Raw genomic sequence first — 26,511 nt, forward strand, 5'->3', positions numbered from 1 at the left:
GTACAGCCACTGAGATTTAAGATTTACATGTTACTATCCTTAGTTACCTTTAATAGTGCACCGTGGTACTTCTCTGTATCAATAAAGTCTGCTCTAACTTTAGAACTTTTAGTATTTAAAGACCCAGAAGCATAATAACATTATAGTTCTTGGATCTTACTGCAAGGCAAAACTTTAACTCTAGTGGTATCAAGACTTACTGTCATTTCAGATAACTTAGGTACTGAATCTATTGTCTAATATGAAATTCTTGTACATCTAACTCTTTCTGTGATTTATAACCTTAGTTGTTTCATTAATACTAACTAAACAATCTTTTTACCTTTCCTTAGTCATCTCCCCTTCCATTGTTTTGAATAATTATTCTGAGTACTTATTTATTTATTCTTATTATAGTTGATTTACAATGTTGTGTTAATTTCTGCTGTACAGCAAAGTGATGCCTTTATACATATATATACACTTAATTATTCTAAACCCTCTCTTCTCATCTCAAACCTCTCACCCAACCCACTAATTCCTATCCTCTCATATTCTTAGAATAGGCTTCTTCCTTGAAGCATTTGAAGCCATCATGGATCCCTCCCACAATAAGATATTTGAAATACTTTAGTTCTCATATTGAGCAACTCTTCTCCTATGTCAGTGACTTAGGAGACATATATTACAGACCTTCTGGATGACTTGAAGTAAGTCTCTTTGAGTCATCTATAAAATGGGAATCACAATCTTTGAACTGACTACTTAGATCTATTATGATTACCAAATAAAAGAATGTATGTAAAATATTTACATTTTAAGGGATTATTGTAATTTTTATCTATGTTGCTGTTCTATTTTCATTTCTAGTTAGACACTGTTTAAACATCTTCCCCAGTCATCAAGTATACTTTATTATGAAACATTTCAGAATGTTAAGTTGTTAAGCTTTATTGGAACAAAATTCTCTGTGGTCAAGATGTTGGTCATGTCTTAATTTTATGATCATAAATTAAGTCCTATATTTAGTAAATCCTTGGATATTGTGTTCATAAGGGTACATGATATGTCATTCCTTATTCCCTCCAGATGCATCAAGTAAACAATGTCTTCACTATTACTTCCACAGTTTTAATTTATAGACTGATATTCAACTATTTAACAAACAGCATTAGTATCTCAGGCAGATAGTTCAGTTTACAAACTTCTTTTCATTGAATATGAATATTTTTGAACATCTATTATCTTCAAGGTGCTGTGCTCTTGAAAGATACACCAGGAGATATATATCCTGCCTTTAATGGTTATAACTAAACAGTCTGATCAACTGACCAAATGGGTAGATGTCATCTATAAGATTCATACAGTTGCTCAAGCTGCACCTTAGAACTCATTCCAGATTTTTCTATCTTCCTTAGTTGTTACATCCAATCAATTAGCAAGTGTGACAATTTTATGAGCTAAATATTTCTCAGATAGGTACCATTTTCTTTAAGTCCTTTAGCATTTGTCTCTCCATAACTTGGCCCCCTGCATATCTCAAAAGCTTTATGCCATATGCCTATTACTTTTTACATTATGTTCAAGTCATGGAGAACATATTGTAGTTCTACACACATATTATGATTTTCTACATATCCATGGCTTTTCTCACATAGTTTTCTCTCACAGAATACTCATTCCCCTATTTCTTTTCCAGCTAATATTATCTGACTCTCTCTGTGCACCAAATGATGTATTCTAAAATCTACCTGAATGTAGTGCACAAGCCTCAATCATAATGTTTACCATTTGTATAAACTGATGTAAATTTGTAATTTACATTTGTATGTGTAAATTAATCTCTATTATTAGACTTTGTTACGGGACTATCACAATACTAAGGATAGTATCAGGGTCATCTTGAAATGCCCAGAAATGTAGTATTAATTTAATATAAACTCAAATTTAACATGATCTCAATAAATATTTAACTTACCTTGAAATACTAGCTGTATAAGTAACCAAAAATTAATGTGGTGTTTAATAGTCTGAAAGCAGACTTTTCAACAGCAACACTAGTTGTCAAAAAAAAAAACAGTAAAATAGCTCACAAATGCTGAGACATTAATTGTCATTCTAAAACTGTATTCCCAGCTAAACCACCATTAAAGAATAGGGTGAAATAAATACTCTCAGAAAAAATTTTTTTAAAAAACCGCAGTGTTTACTCTAAGAAATGATTTGCCAGAGACTATGTTTTACAAAGACATTTAAAAAAATACTAATGCTAAAAGGATCTATAAGCAAAGAAGGTGGTATGATTGTGAGTAATTTCAAATAGTATTATCTGTATAAAACACAAACTAATGATAATGACTAACTTACTGGTGAAAATCATGGTAGAGCTAAAATACCTGACAACAACATGTAAGATGGCAAGGGGTGGGATGTTGATAAGAGTTACACCATCCCAAGGTCTTGTATTATTTGATGGCAGAGATGTTAATTAAGATTATATTTTGTGAAATTTTAATGGTAACTACTATAGGATATATGTAGACAGTTGATCTTCTGGACCAGCATATATATATATATATATATATATATATATATATATATATATATGTTATAGAGAAAGCTTAAATGACACAACAGAATGTAGAAGAACAAAAAGAAGCATAAACATGGAGAGGTAACTATAAAACTTACAATCCGATGCTAGCAAACTCCCAAATGTATCAGTAAAAACTAAGCTCAGTAGTTAAAGAGCATAGATTTTTAGATTGGGAAAACTCTGCAAGTGGGGGTGTAATTTGGAGCTAATTCTCTGAGAATTACCAGATCAATGTATACCAAGAAGCTCAAATTGTTCTACCTTTTTAACTAAATAATACCATTTCTAGTAAGTTATCCAAAAGAAGTAATCAGAAATTCAATCATAGAAATATACACAAATAGCGACATATAAAACATAACACGCAAGGCAATATTCTAAAGTCATTAAAATAACATATTAATATACAATAGGATGACAATGTTTATGCTATAATGCTACGCAAAAATTAACAGGTTCCCCAAACCTTTTCTACAGTAAGAACTATAGTTTATAAAGTTTAATTTCCTTTTCTTTTCTTTTCCTTTCCTTCCTTTTACTAGTGCATGGAAGAGAGATGAAAATAAGTTGTCAAAATGTTAACAGAAGTCACTTCTTGCTGTTGGGCGACCAACTTTTTTCCTTAGTATACTGATTTGATGCTTATGACCATGAAAGTGTATTATTTTTGTAATCAGAAAAATAGTTATTTTCCTTCAGTAGAACTCAAAGTGCGTTTCAAAAATACTTTATATGCAGTATAATTTGAGGCTAGCACTATCAAGAGAATTTACATTTGCACATTTCCTTATAGTTTTACGTGTGTGTGTGCGTGCATGTGTGTGTGTTACCTTGTATGAACTTTATAAGAAACTTAGAGTAGGTAGCGTTATCATCATCCCCTTTTCACAGATAAGGAAAGTGAGGGTCAGAGAAATTATATCCTAGCTTATAAAACTTTGCCTGGTGCTTGTTTTACAGATTGTTTTCTCTGTGCCAATTTTTCAAAATATGTACAGACTACTGAAGTATTTTCTAACTGTATGGATCAATTTCTACAACATTACCGAACGGCATGAGCAATGGCTGAACTTAATGAATATGCAAATATATGCACACACATCTCAGTCTCAGTTGGTACTTTCCCACTACTATAGGAGCACCGGGGCCAAGCAGCTGTCCAGATGTGACTCCTTAAGCTGTAACCACAGACATAAACACCTCTCATAAATGAGGAACATTCTCACGATCTTGACACTGCAATCTCTTAGCAACTTCCCTGTGTCATTAGGAAACATTCCTCAATCTCCCAAAGAAGGTTTGAGGTTTTTAGCTTTTTTTTTTTTTTTTTCCAATTTGTAAAGAGAAGTAGGGGAAGATCAAACTGGATAGCTGGGGGGACCAACTCTTCATGGTGTGTGGGACGTCTCAGCTCCCTACAGTAGCCAGCATGTCTTTGGTCCTGCTTCCCACCCTCTGGCTCATCGTTCAAGCTCAAGGTAAGTACTAATATATTGACAGTTCCAAAGAATTGTTTCATCATTGTCACATCTTTCCAGAATAGGGAGAGAAAACTAAAGAAAAATTCTTGGTTATCAAAGCTGAACTGGAGGAGTAACTTGTTCTTCTCAATATTTCCCTTCTCAATGGAAATTGTCTTCCACTCAGTTTCAAGAAACCAACCAACAAAAACCTTTAAATATTTTGTCAGTATTACCTCTCTTTCTCTAGCAATAGCCATAAAGCAGACTTCTGAACTACAGCCCTATGAAGTAGTTCGTCCTAAAAAACTACACATTTTACACAAAGGAGAGATACAGAACAACCAGACAGAGAAACATGGCAAAGAGGTAAGCAGTGGGATGACTGTGGGATTTTGCTGTCAACTAAAGAGACAGTAAAGGACCTTTTTACTAGTAGAAGTGATGTCACAGTCAACATCTAGTAGTTCAGTCTTGAAGCCCATTTACACGAATGTTCCCCTTTGCCCAGGAGAGGGCATAGGATTCTCTAAATGCTTTTACAATTAAGCAGCAGGAAGGGAGTTAACTCCCACACTGGATCAGAAAAAATAAAACAGTTTGGGTGTTTCTCCAAGTCTGTGGGGGGAACAAAAAAAAAGGAGGACAGACGGCAGTATTTCTAGGAGGAGATATTACTTGCGAAGCCCACCAAACCCATGTCTTCTCCCTACCCTCACCCCCTGGCCCCACTGAATTGCCTTTTGTCTATAATAGAGAAATCATATTATCTCATTAATTAATAAGATTTAAAAAATGTATTATAGATATTAACTTTCTGACTATTACATTTGTAATTATTATTCTATACAGCTACCTGTATCATTATAATTACTTTAGGTAGACTCATAAATATAAATTATCATTATATTATTAAATATTTTTAGGAAAGATATGAACCTGAACTTCAGTATCAGATGATATTAAATGGAGAAGAAGTCATTCTTTGCCTACAAAAAGCCAAGTAAGTTGTATTTCCTGCAAGTCTAATCACTGGATTATACCTAAGAGAATGTGGAAAAATAAATCTTCTTGAGACTCTATATACTGTAATTTGAAATAGAAGACATGAAGCATATTGAGCATTAGATGCTAATAGGTGGTGTTAATATTATCTAAGAAGTTTGATGTTTCCCTAGGAAATTATATGCAAAAAGTAAAACAAAGAGAGTTGCACAAATGACTTGATTCCCTACTGCTTTTGGAATTTACTGAGAATAATTTCCACCCAGATAAACTGAAACCTTTGATGTGACTTTCCATTACTTTTTGTTGTTGTTGTTCTGTAAAGCATTTTTATTTTTTTTTAAACATCTTTATTGGAGTATAATTGCTTTACAATGGTGTGATAGTTACAGCTGTATAACAAAGTGAATCAGTTATATGTATACATATATCCCTATATCCCCTCCCTCTTGTGTCTGCCTCCCAACTTCCCTATCCCACCCATCTTAGGTGGTCAAAAGCACCAAGCTGATCTCCCTGTGCTATGCGGCTGCTTCCCACTAGCTATCTATTTTACGTTTGGTAGAGTATATATGTCCATGCCACTCTCTCACTTCATCCCAGCTTACCCTTCCCCCTCCCCGTGTCCTCAACTCCATTCTCTACGTCTGCATCTTTATTCCTGTCCTGCCCCTAGGATCTTCAGCACCATTATTTATTTATTTATTTTTAGATTCCATATATATGTGTTAGCATATGGTGTTTTTCTCTTTCTGACTTACTTCACCCTGTATGACAAACTCCATGTCCATCCACCTCACTACAAATAACTCAATTTCATTTCTTTTTATGGCTGAGTAATATTCTATTATATATATGTGCCACATCTTCTTTATCCATTCATCTGTCGATGGACACTTAGATTGCTTCCGTGTCCTGGCTACTGTAAATAGAGCTGCAATGAACATTGTGGTACATGACACTTTTTGAATTATGGTTTTCTAGGGTGTATGCCCAGTAGTGGGATTGCGGGGTCGTATGGTAGTACTATTTTTAGTTTTTTAAGGAACCTCCATACTGTTCTCCATAGTGGCTGTACCAATTTACATTCCCACCAACAGTGCAAGAGAGTTCCCTTTGCTCCACACTCTCTCCAGCATTTATTGTTTGTAGATTTTTTGACGATGGCCATTCTGACTGGTGTGAGGTGATACCTCATTGTAGTTTTGATTTGCATTTCTCTAATCATTAGTGATGTTGAGCATCCTTTCATGTGTTGTTGGAAATCTGTATATCTTCATTGGACAAATGTCTATTTAGGTCTTCTGCCCATTTTTGGATTGGGTTGTCTGTTTTTTTGATAGTGAGCTGCATGAGCTGCTTGTATATTTTGGAGATTAACCCTTTGTCAGTTGCTTCGTTTCTAAATATTTTCTCCCATTCTGAGGGTTGTCTTTTCATCTTGTTTATGGCTTCCCTTGCTTTGCAAAAGCTTTTAAGTTTCATTAGGTCCCATTTGTTTATTTTTGTTTTTCTTTCCATTTCTCTAGGAGGTGGGTCAAAAGGATCTTGCTGTGATTTATGTCATAGAGTCTTCTGCCTATGTTTTCCTCTAAGAGTTTGATGGTGTCTGGCCTTACATTTAGGTCTTTAACCCAATTTGAGTTTATTTTTGTGTATGGTGTTAGGGAGTGTTCTAATTTCATTCTTTTACATGTAGCTGTCCAGTTTTCCCAGCACCACTTATTGAAGGGGCTGTCTTTTCTCCATTGTATATTCTTGCCTCCTTTACCAAAGATAAGGTGACCATATGTGCATGGGTTTACCTCTGGGTTTTCTATCCTGTTCCATTGATCTATCTTTCTGCTTTTGTGCCAGTCCCATACTGTCTTGATTATTGTAGCTTTGTAGTATAGTCTGAAGTTAGGGAGCCTGATTCCTCCAGCTCCATTTTTCTTTCTTTAGATTGCTTTGGCTACTCAGGGACTTTTGTGTTTCAACACTACTTGTGAATTTTTTTTGTCTAGTTATGTGAAAAACGTCATTGGTAATTTGATAGGGATTGCACTGAATCTGTAGATTGCTTTGTGTAGTATAGTCATTTTCACAATGTTGATTCTTCCAGTCCAAGAACACGGTATATCTCTCCATCTGTTTGTAACATCTTTAATATGTTTTATCAGTGTCTTATAGTTTTCTGCATACAGGTCTTTTGTCTCCTTAGATAGTTTTATTCCTAGGTATTTTATTCTTTTTTGTTGCAATGGTAAATGGGAGTGTTTCTTTAATTTCTCTTTCAGATTTTCATCATTAGTGTATAGTAATGCAAGAGATTTCTGTGCATTAATTTTGGATCCTGCAACTTTACCAAATTCATTGATTAGTTCTAGTAGTTTTCTGGTGGCATCTTTTAGGATTCTCATTGTATAGTATCATGTCATCTGCAAACAGTGACAGCTTTACTTCTTCTTTTCCGATTTGGATTCCTTTTATTTCCTTTTCTTCTCTGATTGCTGTGCCTAAAACTTCCAAAACTATGTTGAATAATAGCGGTGGGAGTGGGCAACCTTATCTTGTTCCTGATCTTAGTGGAAATGCTTTCAGTTTTTCACCATTGAGAATGATGTTGGCTGTGGATTTGTCATATATGGCCTTTACTTTGTTGAGGTAAGTTCCCTCTATGCCTACTTTCTGGAGGGTTCTTATCATAAATAGGTGTTGAATTTTGTCGAAAGCTGTTTCTACATCTATTAAGAATATCATATGGCTTTTATCCTTCCATTTTTTAATATGGTGTCTCACATTGATTGATTTGCATATATTGAATCCTTGCATTCCTGGAATAAACCGCACTTGATCATGGTGTATGATCCTTTTAATGTGCTGTTGGATTGTGTTTGCTAATATTTTCTTGAGGATTTTTGCATCTATGTTCATCAGTGATATTGCCCTCTAGTTTTCTTTTTTTGTGACGTCTTTGGTTTGGGTATCAGGGTGATGGTGGCCTCGTAGAATGAGTTTGGGAGTGTTAGTTCCTCTGCAATTTTTTGGAAGTTTGAGAAGGATGGGAGTAAGCTCTTCTCTAAATGTTTGATAGAATTCACCTGTGAAGCCACCTGGTCCTGGGCTGTTGTTTGTTGAAAGATTTTTAATCACAGTCTCAATTTCTATGCTTGTGATTGGTGTTTACATTTTCTATTTCTTCCTGGTTCAGTCTCGGAAGGTTGTGCTTTTCTAAGAATTTGTCCATTTCTTCCAGGTTGTCCATTTTACTGGCATACAATTGTTTATAGTAATCCTTCATGATTCTTTGTATTTCTGCAGGGTCAGTTGTTACTTCTCCTTTTTCATTTCTAATTCAGTTGATTTGACTCTTCTCCCTTTTTTTCTTGAGGAGTCTTGCTAGTGGTTTATCAGTTTTGTTTATCTTCTCAAAGAACCAGCTTTTAGTTTTATTGAACCTTGCTGTTGTTTCCTTCTTTCTTTTTCATTTATTTCTCATCTGATTTTTATGATTTCTTTCCTTCTGCTAATGTTGGGGGTTTTTGTTCTTCTTTCTCTAATTGCTTTAGGTGTAACGTTAGGTTGTTTGAGATTCTTCTTATTTCTTGAAGTAGGATTGTATTGCTATAAATTTACCTCTTAGAACTGCTTTTGCTGCATCCCATAGGTTTTGGGTGGTCGTGTCTTCATTGTCATTTGTTTCTAGGTGTTTTTTGATTTCCTTTTGATTTCTTCAGTGATCTGTTGGATATTTAGTAGTGCATTGTTCAGCCTCCATGTGTTTGTACTTTTTACAGTTGTTTTCCTGTAATTGGTATCTAGTCTCGTAGCATTGTGGTTGGAAAACATACTTGATATGACTTCAATTTTCTTAAATTTACCAAGGCTTGATTTGTGACCCAAGATATGATCTATCCTGGAGAATGTTCCATGAGCACTTGAGAAGAATGTGTATTCTGTTGTTTTGGGATGGAATGTCCTATAAATATCAATTAAGTCCATCTTGTTTAATGTATCATTTAAAGCTTGTGTTTCCTTATTTATTTTCATTTTGGATGATCTGTCCATTGGTGAAAGTGGGGTGTTAAAGTCCCCTACTATGATTGTGTTACTGTCGATTTCCCCTTTTATGGCTGTCAGTATTTTCCTTATGTATTGAGATGCTCCTATGCTGGGTGCAAAAATATGTACAATTGTTATGTCTTCTTTCTTGGATTGATCCCTTGATCGTTATGTAGTGTCCTTCTTTGCCTCTTGTAATAGTCTTTATTTTAAAGTCTATTTTGTCTGACATGACAATTGATACTCCAGCTTTCTTTTGATTTCCATTTACATGGAATATCTTTTTCCATCCCCTCACTTTCAGTCAGTATGTGTCCCTAGGTCTGAAATGGGTCTCTTGTAGACAGCATATATACGGGTCTTGTTTTTGTATCCATTCAGCCAGTTGATGTCTTTTGGTTGGAGCATTTAATCCATTTACATTTAAGGTAATTATAGATATGTATATTCCTTTTACCATTTTCTTAATTGTTTTGCGTTTGTTTTTGTAGGTCTTTTCATTCTCTTGTGTTTCCTGCCTAGATAATTCCTTTAGCATTAGTTGTGAAGCTGGTTTGGTGGTACTGACTTCTCTTAGCTTTTGCTTGCCTGTAAAGATTTTAATTTCTCCATCGAATCTGAATGAGATCCTTTCTGGATAGAGTAATCTCGGTTATAGGCTTTTCCCTTTCATCACTTCAAATATCTCCTGCCATTCCCTTCTGGCTTGCAGAGTTTCTGTTGAAAGATCAGCTGTTAACCTTATCGGTATTCCCGCCTATGTTATTTGTTGCTTCTCCCTTGCTGCTTTTAACATTTTTTCTTTGTATTTAATTTTTGATAGTTTGATTAATATGTGTCTTGGCGTGTTTCTCCTTGCATTTATCCTGTATGGGCCTCTGCACTTCCTGATTAACTATTTCCTTTCCCATATTAGGGAAGTTTTCAACTATAATCTCTTCAAATATTTTCTCAGTCTCTTTCTTTTTCTTCTGGGACCCCTATAATTTGAATGTTGTGTTTAATGTTGCCCCAGAGGTCTCTGAGACTGTCCTCAATTTTTTTCATTCTTTTTTCTTTATTCTGCTCTGTGGCAGTTATTTCCACTATTGTACTTCCAGCTCACTTATTCGTTCTTCTGCCTTAGTTATTCTGCTATTGATTCCTTCTAGAGAATTTTTAATTCCATTTATTCTGTTGTTCATCATTGTTTCTTTGCTCTTTAGTTCTTCTAGGTCCTTGTTAAATGTTTCTTGTATTTCTCCATTCTATTTCCAATATTTTGGATCATCTTTACTATCATTACTCTGAATTATTTTTCAGGTAGACTGCCTATTTTCTCTTCGTTTGGTGTGGTGGGTTTTTACTTTGCTCCTTCATCTGCTGTGTATTTCTCTGTCTTCTCATTTTGCTTAACTTACTGTGTTTGGGGTCTCCTTTTCACAGTCTGCATGTTCGTAGTTCCCATTGTTTTTGGTGTCTGCCCCCAGTGGGTAAGGTTGTTTCAGTGGCTTGTGTAGGCTCCTCGTGGAGGGGACTGGTGCCTGTGCTCTGGTGGATAAGGCTGGATCTTGTCTTTCTGGTGGGCAGGACCACATCTAGTGGTGTGTTTTGGGGTGTCTGTGAATTTATTATTATTTTAGGCAGCCTCTCTGCTAATGGGTGATGTTGTGTTCCTGTCTTGCCAGTTGTTTGGCATGGGGTGTCCAGTGCTGTAGCTTGCTGGTCGTTGAGTGGAGCCGGGTCTTAGTGTTGAGATGGAGATCTCTGGGGGAGCTCTCACCGATTGATATAGTATCTATGAGGGGCAGGGAGGTCTCTGGTGGTCCAATGTCTTGAACTCGTGTCTCCCAGCTCAGGTCTGAGACCCGGCTGGAGCACCAAGACCCTCTCAGCCACATGGCTCAGAAGAAAGGGGAGAAAAGAAAGAAAGAAAAGAACACGTAAAATAAAGTTATTAAAATAAAAAGATATTAAATTAAAAATTTTTAATTAAAAAAGAAAAAGACGAGAGCAACCAAACCAATAAACAAATCCACCAATGATAAGAAGCACTACAAACTATACTAAGATAAACATAAAAATCAGAAACTAGTCAGTCACATACAGCAAACCCCAAGTCTATACTTGCTCTTAAAGACCACCACCTCAATTTTGGAATGATTAGTTTTGTATTCAGGTATTCCACAGATGCAGGGTACATCAAGTTGATTGCAGAGATTTAATACGCTGCCCCTGAGGCTGCACAGAGAAATTTCCCTTTCTCTTCTTTGTTCACACAGTTCCTGGGGTTCAGCTTTGGATTTGTTCCTGCCTCTGCATGTAGGTCACCCTCTGGTAACTCTTCTTCATCCAGACAGGAGGGCATTAAAGAGCGGCTGATTTGGGGACTCTGGCTCACTTAGGCCAGGGGGTGGGAGAGGTATGGAATGCAGGGCGAGCCTGCAGTGGCAGAGGCCGGTGTGACATTGCACCAGCCTGAGGTGCGCCATATGTTCTCCCAGGGCAATTGTCTCTGGATCACCGGACCTGGGCAGTGGCGGGTTGCACAGGCTCCCAAGAGGGGAGGTGTGGATAGTGACCTGTGCTTGCACACACAGGCTTCTTGGTGGCAGCAGCAGCAGCCTTAGCATCTCAAGCCAATCTCTGGGGTCTGCACTGATAGCTGTGGCTTGCGCCCATCTCTGAAGGTTATTTAGGTGGTGTTCTGAATCTCCTCTCCTCGTGCACCCCAATACAGTGGCCTATTGACTCTTAGGCAGCTCCAGACTTTTTCCCAGACAGCTGTGGCACACTTAGCCCCCTTCAGGCTGTGTTCATGCAGCCAACCCCAGTCCTCTCCCTTGGGTCTGAACTCCGAAGCCAGAGCCTCAGCTCCCAGCCCTCACCCACTCTGGCGGGTGAGCAGAGAAGCCTCTCAGGCTGGTGAGTGCTGGTCGGCGCTGATCCTCTTTGCAGGAATCTCTCCACTTTGCCCTCTGCACCCATTGCTGTGCTCTCCTCCGTGGCTCTGAAGCTTCCCCCCTCTGCCACACACAGTCTCTGCCTGCAAAGGGACTTCCTAGTGTGTGGAAATTTTTCCTCCTTCACAGCTCCCTTCCAGAAGTGCAGGTCCTATCCCTATTCTTGTCTCAGTTTTTTTTTCTTTTGCCCTACCCAGGTACATGGGGAGTTTCTTGCCTTTTGGGAAGTCTGAGGTCTTCTGCCAGCGTTCAGTAGGTGTTCTGTAGGAGTTGTTCCACATGTAGATGTATTTTTGATGTACTTTTGGGGAGGAAGGTGATCTCCCCACCTTACTCCTCTGTCATCTTGAAGGTTCTCTCCTCCATTACTTTTATAATAACATATATCTAATGCTCATTCAGGGCACACAAGTTTGAGATAGATCCCAGGGTATGGGGCTCCACCAAGTTCTATAATAGTCAGTAAACTTCTCCCTGAATGCAGTGGTCCTTCATGTGTATTTACGACCCAACACCCTACAGAGATCCTTTGGAGGCTAGATCCTTGGTTCAAAGAATCCCAAAATAATCCATTTGAAGGTAGAAAAATTCCTATGTGATTTTTCTATCAGAAAAGTATTTCAGGGTATTTATTTCCTCAGATCTAAGAGGTATAACTAATGCTTTGATTTGCTTCAGGAGCAGACTTCTGATGTTGGAAAAGGACCAGTGGTCAGAATGCCAGCTCTTTCTCACTGTAGACATTATCATTCCTTTAGTACTGATGATCTTACAGGAATATTAGCCTTTATTACCACCATGAGAGTATCATGCAGCTTTCTGCTCTCTACAGGCATCTCCTGGGGCCAGACTATCTTGAAACATATTACTCACCCAGAGGAGAGAAAATCACAACAAGCCCTCAGAACATGGTAGGTTCCGAATGCTTTCTGGGACTCTTACTTGGATCTGCTGCTTACATCATAAGATTCATAGGTTCAAGGGCAACTTAAAAAAAAATTAAAGGACTTGAAAACAGGGTGATCATCTAAGACCAATGAGATAACAGATGAAAAAAATTGTATCTTTTTTAAAAGATAGGAGTAGTAGGAGGCTTCCAAGTGTTGCATTTTTAGAAGCAACCAAAAGTCTGCTTTCCCCTAAACCATCTTATCAATAGGTTAGAAATATTGTCCCCTAGGTACTTGAAAGGTCATGTCGCTGTTTACTGTTTTCTAATGATATATGCATTTATCCTGAGATCAGCAAAGGTATATCAATTGTTTAATTAATATAATTTTTTATCTGGTTAAACTACCATCATATGAATAACGCCAAGGTGTAGATATCAGACATAGAGAATCAAGGCCAAGGGAAAAACAGGAAGAGAATATAAAAAGACTCATTCATAGAGTATTACCAAGCTAAGCGAGTTTCTCAGAGCCACCCTCCATGGTGCCCCAAACATCTGTTTCTATAAAAAAACAGACAAGACTTATGCCACAGAATGACTCTCCATTCCCTTCTCAAGTCAAGACTCTCATTTCATGGATGTCTGGATTGTTGCTAACATTGACCTCTGGGGAAAATATCTGATAAATTTATTCATGCTCAAGTGTGAATGGCCAGTGATATCTTAATGTGATACCTTTTCCAAGTCGTCTATAAGAAAATGTTTATGATGACAAGGTTTCTTACAAAGGAAAGAAAGACACATATGGATTTTCAGGCCCTGAGGCAAGTCAGTTTATTCTCAGCAAGAGTTTATTCATTAGCTTTCTTGGATCATTCTACATAAGTGACCCACTACTTTGCTTCTACGAAGCGCCAACCATGTGTGTATCTCTAGTTGTAGACAAATTCTTTGGGCTTTGGATGCTGGTAAAGGGATGCCACTAACACACTAGTTAAAATAATGAGTTGGACCAGTTAGTCTGAGGGGCTCGGGAGTGGTGGTGTGGCCCCTTGAGGACTCTAGAATCTGGAAAAATGAATACCTCATTTTATTGATATGGGATGCACAGTGGAGCTTGCACAAGGGAACTAAATTCTCAAAAGTTGACACTCAAACCTGAGAGCTCTTGGGGAGTGCTATAGATCCCATGGGGGAACTGGCTACTTCTCAAATGCAGCATCCACTCTTGCCATGAGTCCATTTAGATTCAAATTCCCCATGGAGTAGTTCATGAAACCTCTGAGGTTCTCAATGTTTTTGTTTCTGGGAACTGGTCTGGCCACAGCCACTACTTGAAGAACTTTCCTACATATTCAAGATTAAGAGCTTTCAACACAACTGTGATATGTTTATTTTTGTAGTTACAAAAAATAAACACATTTTTTCCAACCTTAGGAACACTGCTACTTTAAAGGACACGTCCTAAATGAAAAGGATTCTGTTGCCAGCATTTCTACTTGTGATGGGCTGAGGTGAGTGCCACTTGCAAAAAATGTTAAACATCAAGCACCATTTTGTTACACAAAATTGAGTCTTTCTGAACACCATATCTTCTTACTATCTTGGTAAAATTGTCTCCATTGATAAAATGTTGAATATATGTGGTTAAAGTGAAGAATAATGTATCATCCTTGCACTCATTATCTGCAGTTCTAGTAAAAGTTAAAGTTAGCAATTTTTAAACAAGTACTACATTCTGGAGCTTGATGATATCAGGATCCATTTTCATGTTTATCACCCACTCTACCACTCACTTCCCAAAACCACCTGTTTCAGTTTCTTAAGGATTCTACCCTGCAAATGTCATGGTTGAACATAATTTTTAGAAGTTTGTGTGTATGGGTATGTGTGTGTGTGTGTGTGGTATTTCTGTTTACTAAAGTAATTCTTGCCAATTAGGGGAAATTTGTAAAGTGTGAGAAAGCACAAATACAAAAATATCCACCATAAAATTTTACCTCTGAGTATCGCTATTATTAATATTGTCATGGTTGCTGCCTTTTATGCATATAGACAAATATATATTTTACATGATTGAAATATGAAATAAAATATACATGATTCTTCTGCCAACCTGGGACATACCACATGACATCATAAGCCTTTTACCAGATCATAAAATACCTTCATAGATGTAATTTTTAACAACTGTGTTGGCTTTCTAATATTCTATCATATGGATTTACTTTGTATTTCTGAACTAATTTTCCTTCTAAGAAGAGAAAATCTTTAAGTTAATACTAATTACAAACTGTTCCTCTGGCTGATCTGCTCATCATACTTTCTCTCTTCTGGGGTTCTTGGTATTCTAAACATGCCTTTACTGCATTTTCCATTATATGCCTGGGACCTGCCAAGAAATATTTGCTAAGTATGAAAATAAACTATGGTGTAAATTCCAAATTCTTTGGGATAGCTTCATCTTAATACATCTTGTTCAGAATTCTCTAGGTAATTAAAATAGGCTCTGTTTTAGTATTGATAAATACTGAGTATAACTTATGTTAGCAAAAGTTAGCTGCAAGGCCTACAAATGAAAACTCTATGTGTGATCTTGGGATTCAGGGAGAGGTATCCCTCCACTCTGGTCAGTGGATGTGACTCTGGCAGACAATCTTGAAATATGAGCCTCTGTATCTCACAGGGGATACTTTACACATCACAATCAGAGATACATGATAAAGCCTCTGAAAAACACAGACCAAGAAGAACATGCTGTCCTCGTATACAACCAGGAGGAGCTAGACCCAGCTAATCACACCTGTGGTGTAAGAAATGTTGGCGGGAAACAGAGCCTTATTAGAACCTCAAGGTCACTCAAAGGGCCGGAGGTGAGTGCAGCTTTCCGACCAACATTCATTTCAGCAATGATGTATGAAATACTCGTGCACCCAGCAATGACTCGTATGAGTAAAGCCCAACCCTTATTTACTTATTTAAATCTCTTTGTAAGCTTTTTTAATCTCTTAGGTTGAAGATATTAACAATGTTCTTTCACTCTTTGTAAAGAAAGACTTTCTTCAGGCTGAGAAATACATCGATCTCTTTTTGGTGCTGGATAATGCCTTTGTGAGTACAAAATATAAGTACTTCTTGGCCAGTTAAGTCAACTTTTAAGTTCTCTTATCAAGCGGACACAAGCAATAAACTATTCTAGCTGTAAATACAAAGCCTGTCCACCTGATTGTCTTGTCTGTTCTACCTGTTTTGTCAAAAATAGTTGTCATTCATCCCCCCCTTTAAAATCTTCTGCCAAAATATTCAGATATTGGAAATATACTTAATGCCAGATAGCAACAGTAAAACAACCACAATAACTAGAAACATAAAAGAATGGGTTATTAAAATCTTTTTAAAGTTCTCACTATAATACATATAGACATAAAACTATATATACTTTACAAATTATGTTCATATGGTCAAAAATACTAGAATCTGTGCTTCTAACTCTCAAATACTGCTTTATAACCAAATTTTAATAATATTAAATTGGTTTAAAAACATTGAAATTAATTTGATTTATTCAACTTAATTTGAATTGATATTTTATATGAATGCCAAATTGTTCCCCTGCCAAAAACTTCTTACATTTGAATTAGAATTTGTTGAAATAGATTCTTATGTAAGATAGACGTGGAATGAACAGACATTTATTTACATTGAAATGTGTAATTTTTCTTAGAATGTAAAATCCTGTACCCCATCAGCTTCCTCACTTTAATTTGTGGTTTTAATTACTCTTTGCATTTTGTGTTTTACAGTATAACATGTATAATAGGAATGTAACTTTGATAAGAAGCTTTGTGTTTGATGTGATAAACCTACTCAATGTGGTAAGATATTTGTTCTCTAAACATATATTTCCACACAGGAGCTTAGGGCTTCCCTATGTGTTCACCAAATAAGGAGCTGGGAGAGTCACAATGGCTTAAGGCCAGCAGTTTTGGGAAATTTAGCAGATAATGATCAACAACATCAAGGTAAAATCACATATACTGTAGCAAAGGCAACTTCTAGGTTTTCTGTTTTCAAAATTCGGATACATTTATCCATCACTTGTGGTCAGTAAAATACTAAAGAAATCTCTCCTACTATATAGCACAGGAAACTATATTCAATATCTTGGGATAAACCATAATGGAAAAGAATATGAAAAATAATATATATATATATATATATATATATATATATATATATATATATATATATCTGAGTCACTTTGCTGTACAGCAGAAATTAACACATTGTAAATCAACTATACTTCAATCAAAACTTAAAAAAAAAGAAATCTCAAACATTTTCATGAAGAAAAATGTTCTTTCCACAGATTTATAATACCATAGATGTTCAAGTGGTCTTGGTAGGTATGGAAATCTGGTCTGATGGTGATAAAATAAAGGTGGTACCCAACGCAGATGTCACCTTTAACAACTTTCTGAATTGGCATCGTTCTAACCTGGGGAAGATGAAGATCCATGACCATGCTCAGCTACTCAGGTGAGCACACGCTGGACAGGGCCAGGCCTATTTTGGCAGAGAAGATAGTTATCCCAAAGGTTTCTTGGCAGAGATTCCTGTTCAATTCTACCTCCCTGATCAGTTATCAGAGAGCCTAAAGTTCTACTAATAGCAGTTCACCTGTGAGATTATCGGAGACCCATGTCAGAACACTAAAATCGACTCTTGGATGTGGGATAGCCAACTGTGGTCATTATAATGCTATAGAACAGCAGAAGCTTTTCTGGGGCCTCATGAATATGAAAAGGGTAGGGGAACTAGGGAAATCTCAAACATAGTTGAAAAAAGCTGATGGTTCCAAAGATTCAAATTCTGACAATGTACCTGTAACTTTCACACAGTGGAGTTGGCTTCAAAAATCGAATTACAGGACTGGCAGCCTCGAATTCCTTGTGCTCCCCATCGTCTGTTGCCGTTATTGAGGTTTGTAAAAATATAGCTCCATGAGGTTCTATAACCTCCAGGAAGACAAGCACAATGTCTTATTCAGAGTTAGCACAATGTACATTTGCTGAGTCAGTAAATAAAAGTAGAAATGAACCTCCTGCTAGATCACTACACTGAAGATTCCTTGGATTATGAAACAGAATATCTCTTTACATTGACCATCCCAGATGTTTCATTCTTTAGTTTGTGTTAGGGAGTAAAAACAGGAAGACTGGGACATAAAGGGAATCCAGGTACCCTCTGGGGCCCGAGGCAACTTCAAATTAATCATCCCTAATATCTATGTCCAGGAAGGTCAGACAAAGTACATGCTGGTGTCATATGGCCAAACACTACCAATGTCATAGGCATCACGGCAATAGTTTTTGGAGGTCTTTGAGTACATACTATGGTGTATTTTAATACTTCTTATGAAGAATGGAGTTATCATAATTTAACCATGGTTTACCAAGAATTCATCATTAATTCAGCAAATATTGATTGAGCACTGGCTCAATGGTTAGAGTCCCAGGAGGCAATCATTTCAAATGTTTATGCAACAATTTACAATAACCAATGACAGGGGAAGAAGCTCAATGATTCAATAATTTTCATCTGTCAAACTATTTTTTGTAACACTGAACATTTGCAAAAATTAACAAATAACTGAATAAAATCAGAAGTAATAGATATTTCTATTTTTTTTTCCAGGGTAAGAGAAAGAATAGTGTCTCTCTTGTAGGAGTGGTGGCACATGAGTTGGGTCATGTCCTCGGTATGCCTGATGTTCCATATAACACCAAGTGTCTCTCTGGGAGTTGTGTGATGAATGAATATCTGAGGTGAGCCCTTGTCACCCTAGAGAAAAAAATATTTCTTAAATCTTAAAAGAATTCAGATGCAGCCTATATAGTTGGATGGACATTTTTTTTACGTACGGCTGTGTTTCCTGCTAATTCACCCTCCAGCTTTTTTTTTTTTGGCCGCACTTCACAGCTTGTGGGATTTTAGTTCCCTGACCAGGGATCAAACCTGTGGCCCCTGCATTGGAAGCACAGAGCCTTAACCACTGGACTGCCAGGGAAATCCCCACCCTCCAGCTTCTTGATGTATAGGACTTACTAGCTAGCAGAGTTCATTATTTAAGATCTCCAAATATGCCAAGATAAGAGTTTATAAGTATAGTGACCATGTTATTTTAACTTAAAATAATTTTAGCTTAAAATAATATATTTTCTAAAAATATTTATCTAAGGGCCTCCCTGGTGGCGCAGTGGTTGAGAGTCCGCCTGCCGATGCAGGGGATACGGGTTCGTGCCCCGATCTGGGAGGATCCCATATGCCGCGGAGCGGCTGGGCCCGTGAGCCATGGCCGCTGGGCCTGCGCATCCGGAGCCTGTGCTCCGCAACGGGAGAGGCCACGACAGTGAGAGGCCTGCATACCGCAAAAAGAAAAAAAATAAAAAATAATAAAAAATAATAAAATAAAAATAAATAAATAAATAAATAAAAATAAAAATATTTATCTAATTAAGATGATGACAACATCCTGATAAATTCCCATCACCAATCAATTCATTTTTATGTTATTAATAGTTGCCTTTTAATTCCAGGCACTTTGCAAGGACCTGGGATAGAAAAATGAAAAAACATACCTTGCTTTTGAAGTGTTCATAAATAGAAAGATAAATATGTCCATAGAACCTCTAATTCTGCAATTATTTCCTTTCACTATTCATTGTTATTATCGCTACCTCTTAGCCCTCGGCGAGATGAGTGAATGATAACAAATGGCGAGGCTCATCACTGCTGCCCTTTAGGACAGAAGTGAATCCACACGGGAATTTAAATTCTTCCAACTCTACAACTGGGTGTCTACGAAAAGAATTTTCCAACCAGCATAGTATGCATGCTCTATCACGCTCCACATATAACATGGTCCATTTATACTAAATTTGGAATTTTCACTGAACTACGTAATATAGTTAGACAAGTCAGATTATCATGTTCACTTATCACTGTGTGTCATGGTATTTCTCATTTTTCTTCTGGTTACAGTTCAAGATTCCCAAAGGATTTCAGTACAGTCAGTCGCTCACATTTTAAAAAATATATTTTATCTCAAAAACCAAGATGCTTGCTGCAAACACTGGTTCCTAAAAATATGATGATAAAACCAGTGTGTGGGAACCAACTTCTGGAAGTAGGAGAAGTCTGTGATTGTGGCTCTCCTGAGGTATGAAAATACCCACGGTTTAAAAAATGTACTAAAGAGTTATTGTTGCATAAGAATTATACTGTTTTCTTTTTCTTTTTTTTCCTTTAAAATGTTCTTTTGGAAATTCTTTTTAAAGACAAACTTGGCATCTTAGTAAAAAGTAGGCTTGCACTTGTTTTCAGTACTGCTTTTAGTAATCTTTTGAAAAGCATTTCAAAGCCAGGATACCCTTATGACATGACTGTATGAAGTTCAGTGTAAAGAAGTAAATCATTAACTATAAGATGTCACTTATGATCTTTCCTAGATATATTAGTCAGAAATTCCTAAATCACATAAAGTCACAGCTGATCATTTGTTGAGCAATAACAATTAAAAGTCTAGAAGTAAGTTCTCTCTATAGAAAAAGAGCTGGCCTTCTCTCATCAAACCAGTGTGTGAACGAGGAGAAATTAAAACAGAAGCAGAAAAAAGAAAAATCACACAAACCTGTAGAAAATGGGTTAACATAGAACGTCTAAGATAATTACTATACTTCTGCTAATCTTCATAAAAATCTGACCCCTTCAAGGCATCAGTGTACTCTAAAGGATGTCTCTGATAGAATGTTTACTAGCAATCCCAGATTAGGTTTCTAAAAGAAAGCATTCTATTTTCTTAGCAATCTTCTTTTACTTTTAAGATTAAGAAAATGAGTTACTATTTGAAGAGAATTGTTATGTGTCAATCTGCAAAATGCTTTTATAAGCACAATCTCCTTATTACTCACAACAAATCTACAAAATAGGTTTGTTATTTTCCCAATTTAGAAAAGAAGTGAGATGCAGAAAATTTAAGTAACTAGATCCAAGGATACAAAGCTAGCAATTGGTGAAGCCTACTGCAGCCCAAGACTTATCCATTACTTTAAGAGGCTCTGTGACAATGGGGAAGGCATGTAATCTCTCTATGCCTGAGTTTATTTATTCAGAAATTTTAAGCTATTGAATTATATTAAAAGTTTACATGGTGCAACTTAATCATTTATAAAGAATCTTGCAAATATTCTCTTAATTATAATGAGAAATGAAATTTTACAAATGATGTGATACCTTACAATAAGTTAGACTTATGTTTATCTCATTCTTACTTCCTTACATTCCCATGTGGTTTCTTGGGTGGAAGATCATTGAAGTTGTTCACAATCTTTGGTATTTCTAATTTCAGCAGGTAAATAACGTGTATTCAGTACATACAGACACACATACAAAAAAAAAGAGAGAGGGAAGGGAGGAGGAGAGGAGAGAGAGAAACTACTATATATGATGTATAATATCTAATATTCTTTAAGTATATCATCCAACTGCTATACTGTTTCCATATCTTGTTGATTTTCTTCTTCTGTAGTTGAATAAAATCAGAGTTAGAGAGTTCGAGCTTACGAACAACTGGATTTTTAAACAACTGTTTTCTTATCTAAAAAGTAGTGTATATATACTTTATATAGTATCCTTTAGTGAAAAATCCAGTTTTCCATGATCTTATATGCTATTTTATTATTTTTATGTACATATGCAGGTATTTTTCTAGATTTAAAAAATAATTCTATCTGTCTGTCTAGATATTATCACACAACCGGAATGCTACTTTAATGACTGTAACTATGTAACACACTTTAATATCTTTAATAGAAAATTTCTTCACTGGCTTTTTTTTTTGCAGTGTTTACATAGCAATTATTCAGTGCTCATTCTTCTAAAAACTCCCAGTAATTTTTTTTTTTTTGTCAACCTGTCCACAAATACAATTGAGATTCTGGTTGAAACGTGTTAAGTGCATTTTCACAATATTAAGTATTGTCTTAAAAGACAAGTTGCCTTTGAAGTTTTTCAGGGAAGTTATATAAAATGTTCTTCATGCAGTTCTTGCACATTTTGAAAGTTTATTTTGAAGTATTTTCAATTTTTTTCTTTTTGCTATTAATATGTGTAATGTTTTCTTTTTTATTTAGGTTCTAATTTATTAGTGTTCTTGACGTTATTTTATTGTTATCTTAAACAGCTATCTTAGTGACTCATTCAAAGTTTTTAGAGTTGATCCTCTCTTTTTTTCCTAGGTCAAGAATTGTACCACATATGAATAATGAAAGTGTGATTTTATGTTCCAATTATTATACTTTCATGATTTTTTCACTCATAGCATTTGTCAGAATTTACATTAAAATATAGCCTATGAGTAATTTTTAAAATTAATTTTTATTGGAGTATAGTTGCTTTACATAGCTTATAAATAATTCTTGTCTTATAGTTTACATTATTGAATATATTTTTGCTATTCATCAGATAGATTTTCTTTATCATAATGATGCATAACTCTGTTCATAGTTTACTAATATACACTTAAATAAGTAAATAATGGCTACCTAATTTGTACTAATTTTTGCCATCTATCACAATAATATTAGTTGTTTTCTCCCCTCAGCCTTTTAATATGATGGATTATATTACTTTATTCTGTACGGTTGACAGAATTTTGCATTGCAAAATTCTTGCATTTTTGGTGACAATAAAACCCTGCATAGTTTGTAATAGAGTTGTTATATTAATAAGCTAGTGTTTTACTAATATTTTATTCAAGTTTTTGCATTTGTATTCATAAATAAGAATAGTATGTATGTGTATATTCATTACCAAATCTCATTATAGAAATTACGCAGGAGTGGTAAAATGAATTGAGGATTAAGAAAATTTTTTTCTCTATTTTCAAGCTGTTTGAATAGTATAGAAATATTGTCCTTTGAACTTTTAATTAACTTACATGTAATACCATGTGGGCAAATTTATTTGGGATAATTCTTGGATAATTCTATTTTTGTCCTTTTTAGGAGGTAGTTTTCACTACTCAGCATTTTTTCTATTATTAAATTTCCTTGGTCATTTCCATTGGAATTTGTATAGCAGAGTAATTTAGTTTAGAAAGTGAAATTTCACTGTCATCTTGTACCAGAATTCTGTGCACCTAGTCTACAGGAAAAAAAAAACTTGAACCCACTTTCGCATTGTGTGTGTGCTTTAAAGGAATGTGCCAATCCTTGCTGTGAGGCCATGACCTGTATGTTAAAACCTGAAGCTGACTGTGGAAAAAACAATAAACCATAACACGTAAGACTTTTTTTTCTTTCTTTGTTTCCAAATATTTTCATACTTCTATGTGATTTAAGAAAGATGTGACACTGAATTCTACAATACACTAAAACACAATTTATTTTACATTTTTTAAATGACTCAGTTTCAGAAATGAAAAATACCATCAATATGAACATAAGTAACTCAGAGTTGTGTGTATACTAATATAGTAATGAGAAGAGTGGCTACTTTACCATCTATTAGATCAGGACTGCTGAAATCTGTGCTAAAATTTGTATAAATTTCTATTAGATAGTTATAAGTTTAATACAAAGTAATATGACAGAAAATTTTATGTAAAAGGGTCTCAATTGAAGAGCAAATTTTGTTCTTAAGTGCTGATCATTGAAACTTGCAGGGTAGTCAGAAAATAACATTTAAGAACACACTACAAGATTTAGCAATTTTATTCCCTTCAAAATGGCTCAATAATTCATAATTCACTTATTTTTGTGTTTTACACACTCCTACATGAGTTAGACTAGGAAACCTAATTGTTCTGAATATATACCTTTCAGTGAAAAACAGTCTCCAAATCTAAAAATGGCAACAACAACAAAAAGTTATAAATAGGGGAAAGGTTCAGGATAAATTATATTAAAGGAGTTATTCTTTTTTTTTTTTTTTTTCTTTTTGCGGTATGCGGGCCTCTCACTGTTGTGGCCTCTCCCGTTGCGGAGCACAGGCTCCGGATGCGCAGGCCCAGCGGCCATGGCTCACGGGCCCAGCCGCTCCGCGGCATATGGGATCCTCCCAGACCGGGGCACGAACCCGTATCCCCTGCATCGGCAGGCGGACTCTCAACCACTGCGCCACCAGGGAGGCCCAGGAGTTATTCTTATAAATCCCCACCCTTTCCTGAATTTCCTGAATCTTTTCTGGGACGGAAACTGCAGAGAGATTATAAAGGGAATAATCGACTCAAAACCCACTGACTATAACTTCCTCAAGGAAAGGATCAGAAGGGTCATAAGATGAGGAGCATCATTCATTCTCTCACCAAGCATCACTGCACTCAGCTGAACCCCTGGTGTGATCCACTCTGCAGGGAATGCTAGACATTAGGCCCATTTTCTTCCTCTGTCACAGAGATCAGAAGCATAGCATCACAAAAAATATCCATTCAACTCTTTAGGGGCTTGGAATGATAGGTGGGCATGCCCCATTACCGGGCAAGGTTGGCAATTTAGTATCATGGAAAGAAAATTGGACTTGGACTCAGGAAACTTCAATTCTTTTCTTAGTTCTTCCCAAAACTAGGGACTTTAAGCCAAGTTATTTAATTAGTTTTCTCACCTGTAAAATGAAGCTAATGATATTGTCTTTCAGTAGGGTTGTTAGCATTTTAAAAATTCTGTAAATATTTATTATTATTACATAATATTTTATAGTTTATAATAACCATGGCTTCCAAACTTTTTTCTTTTGATCAGAGAATGAATCCAAAAATCCACTTCATTGAGATGCTACTTGCCAGGACAAGAATCAAGAAATCTAAACATGCCAGGAATCTTGCATATTCTCACTGTTGTCCTGAGACATATTTTGCTTTTCACTTGTCATTATGCTTCCTATATTTTTACCACTCCAGCCAACAGGTCAATAAATGTATTTAGAGAAGCTGCATGTTTTCTAAGCCTGATCTTTAGTGTATTTTTAAGGACCCTGAAGCTGTTGTTTAGCTCTGCTCTTTGGAGAACAAAAGAAATTAGCCTTTGACTAAAACACCTCAAAATGTTCTGCTGAATTATGCAGCTCAATTCAGAATTGTAAAATGACAAGTGACATGTGTTTTAACCCCACTTTTTTTTTTTTTTTTTTTTTTTGCAGTACGCGGGCCTCTCACTGTTGTGGCCTCCCCCGTTGCGGAGCATAGGCTCCGGACGCGCACGCTCAGTGGCCATGGCTCATGGGCCTAGCCCCTCCGTGGCATGTGGGATCTCCCTGGACCGGGGCACGAACCCGTGTCCCCTGCATTGGCAGGTGGACTCTCAACCACTGCGCCACCAGGGAAGACCCTTATTAAGCATTTTAATTTTGTCATGTGTAATCCTTTCACCATCACATTTAACATTAATCTGGAGAAGTCTGCATTGCTTACACAGGAATTTAGCCACCAAGGGATGCTTCATTCATCTATTGGCTTAATGAACCACAATGTCAATGAATAAAAGCAAAACTTTTTGAGGATTTTCTGTGTGGTCATTTTCAAAAATGAATATTTTCTAGCTTCACTGTAGGTCTGTGTTAGACGTTAAAGCCTCACATAATTAGACAATTTTCCCTCTGGTCATTTGACGGCATTGCCACAGAGAGCTGGGTATCGTGATGGAGATGGAAAAGGTCACATCATATTTTAATGCCCAAAATGAAACGACTTAAGGCCAGTCGCAGAAGACTAGACTTCTTTTTGAAGTTTCTCTAAACGCTTTTTAACAATTAAAATAATTGCCCACATTTCCACTGATGCCTGGGTTGGGAGAAGAGGAACTTAAACATACTTCTAAAGATTAGGTTTTGAAACAAGCAACCTTCCAGAAAGCCCTGCTTGCTGGTGTCGGCTGTCTTCCCCTTCCTTGCTTCCATATTATTGGTGGGTTTGTAACTACAAGTGTTACAGTGAAGCTGCACATCTGATGTTGCTGGTAGCCCTGCTGCAGCCAGGACTTGTCAATATCCCCAACTGTCCACTGGTCTGATACAAACTCCCACCCAAATCTTCCAAGGAAAAAGGGTTTCTTTAGGTTTATTTCTCCCCTACCTCATGCTCAGATAGAGGCTTCTTATAGTAAAACTGCTTGACCTGCAAGGATTATAGCCAGTGGCATGCTGGAGACAGCTAGTATTGGTTGTAAAACACAGCCATTACTAAAAAACCAATCTGTAAAAAATGTATAATTAAATACATTATATTAAAACCTATATTAGAGCTCCCCAGAGAAACACCATACATACTATATTTACATTTACTCACTCTTTATGATAGATATCATATACATATGATAAATAAATACATATCTACATCTATATTTATATCTATCTATCTATCTATCTACCTACCTATGTAAGAGAGAGAGAGAGATTGAATTTTGTTGTGAGGAATTCGCTCACACAATTATGAAGGCTGAGAAGTCCCCAGATCCACCATCTGGAGAGCCAGGAGAGCTGGTGGTGTAATTCAGTCCAAGGGCAGTAGAAGTTGAGATGAGGTGTCCCAGCTCAAGC

The 26,511-nt window shown here is 36.3% G+C and overlaps 1 protein-coding gene across 5 annotated transcripts; it reads left to right on the plus strand.

The window, feature by feature from the left end:
- The first annotated feature begins 3,745 nt into the window (after positions 1 to 3,745).
- Positions 3,746 to 25,465, plus strand: ADAMDEC1 (ADAM like decysin 1). Of its 5 annotated transcripts, XM_060101362.1 has the most exons (14): positions 3,746 to 4,053; positions 4,286 to 4,404; positions 4,962 to 5,038; positions 12,859 to 12,937; positions 14,356 to 14,432; positions 15,605 to 15,791; positions 15,970 to 16,029; positions 16,722 to 16,793; positions 17,288 to 17,457; positions 17,820 to 17,901; positions 18,616 to 18,746; positions 19,963 to 20,140; positions 23,179 to 23,262; positions 24,720 to 25,465. In XM_060101362.1, the coding sequence occupies exons 1-13, from the start codon at positions 3,966 to 3,968 to the stop codon at positions 23,257 to 23,259; spliced, it is 1,401 nt and encodes a 466-aa protein (XP_059957345.1). In that variant the 5' UTR covers positions 3,746 to 3,965; the 3' UTR covers positions 23,260 to 23,262; positions 24,720 to 25,465. The 5 variants fall into 5 exon arrangements, with proteins under 5 accessions (XP_059957345.1, XP_059957346.1, XP_059957350.1 ...); XM_060101363.1 differs by lacking the exons at positions 23,179 to 23,262; positions 24,720 to 25,465 and adding an exon at positions 22,218 to 22,349; XM_060101365.1 differs by lacking the exon at positions 4,286 to 4,404 and having other exon boundaries at positions 3,984 to 4,053.
- The last annotated feature ends 1,046 nt before the right edge of the window (positions 25,466 to 26,511 follow it).

This window comes from Mesoplodon densirostris, chromosome 6 (assembly GCF_025265405.1).
Source record: "Mesoplodon densirostris isolate mMesDen1 chromosome 6, mMesDen1 primary haplotype, whole genome shotgun sequence".
NCBI classification, from domain to species: Eukaryota; Metazoa; Chordata; class Mammalia; order Artiodactyla; family Ziphiidae; genus Mesoplodon; species Mesoplodon densirostris.

What these genes read in the sequence shown, in the direction of transcription:
- ADAMDEC1 (XM_060101362.1), top strand. Translation starts at nt 3,966, where the DNA reads ATGGTGTGTGGGACGTCTCAGCTCCCTACAGTAGCCAGCATGTCTTTG. An exon ending in CTTTGCCTACAAAAAGCCAA is followed by an intron (nt 5,039 to 12,858) that starts GTAAGTTGTATT and finishes TGCTCTCTACAG; the next exon opens with GCATCTCCTGGGGCCAGACT. An exon ending in GTGATTGTGGCTCTCCTGAG is followed by an intron (nt 20,141 to 23,178) that starts GTATGAAAATAC and finishes TGTGCTTTAAAG; the next exon opens with GAATGTGCCAATCCTTGCTG.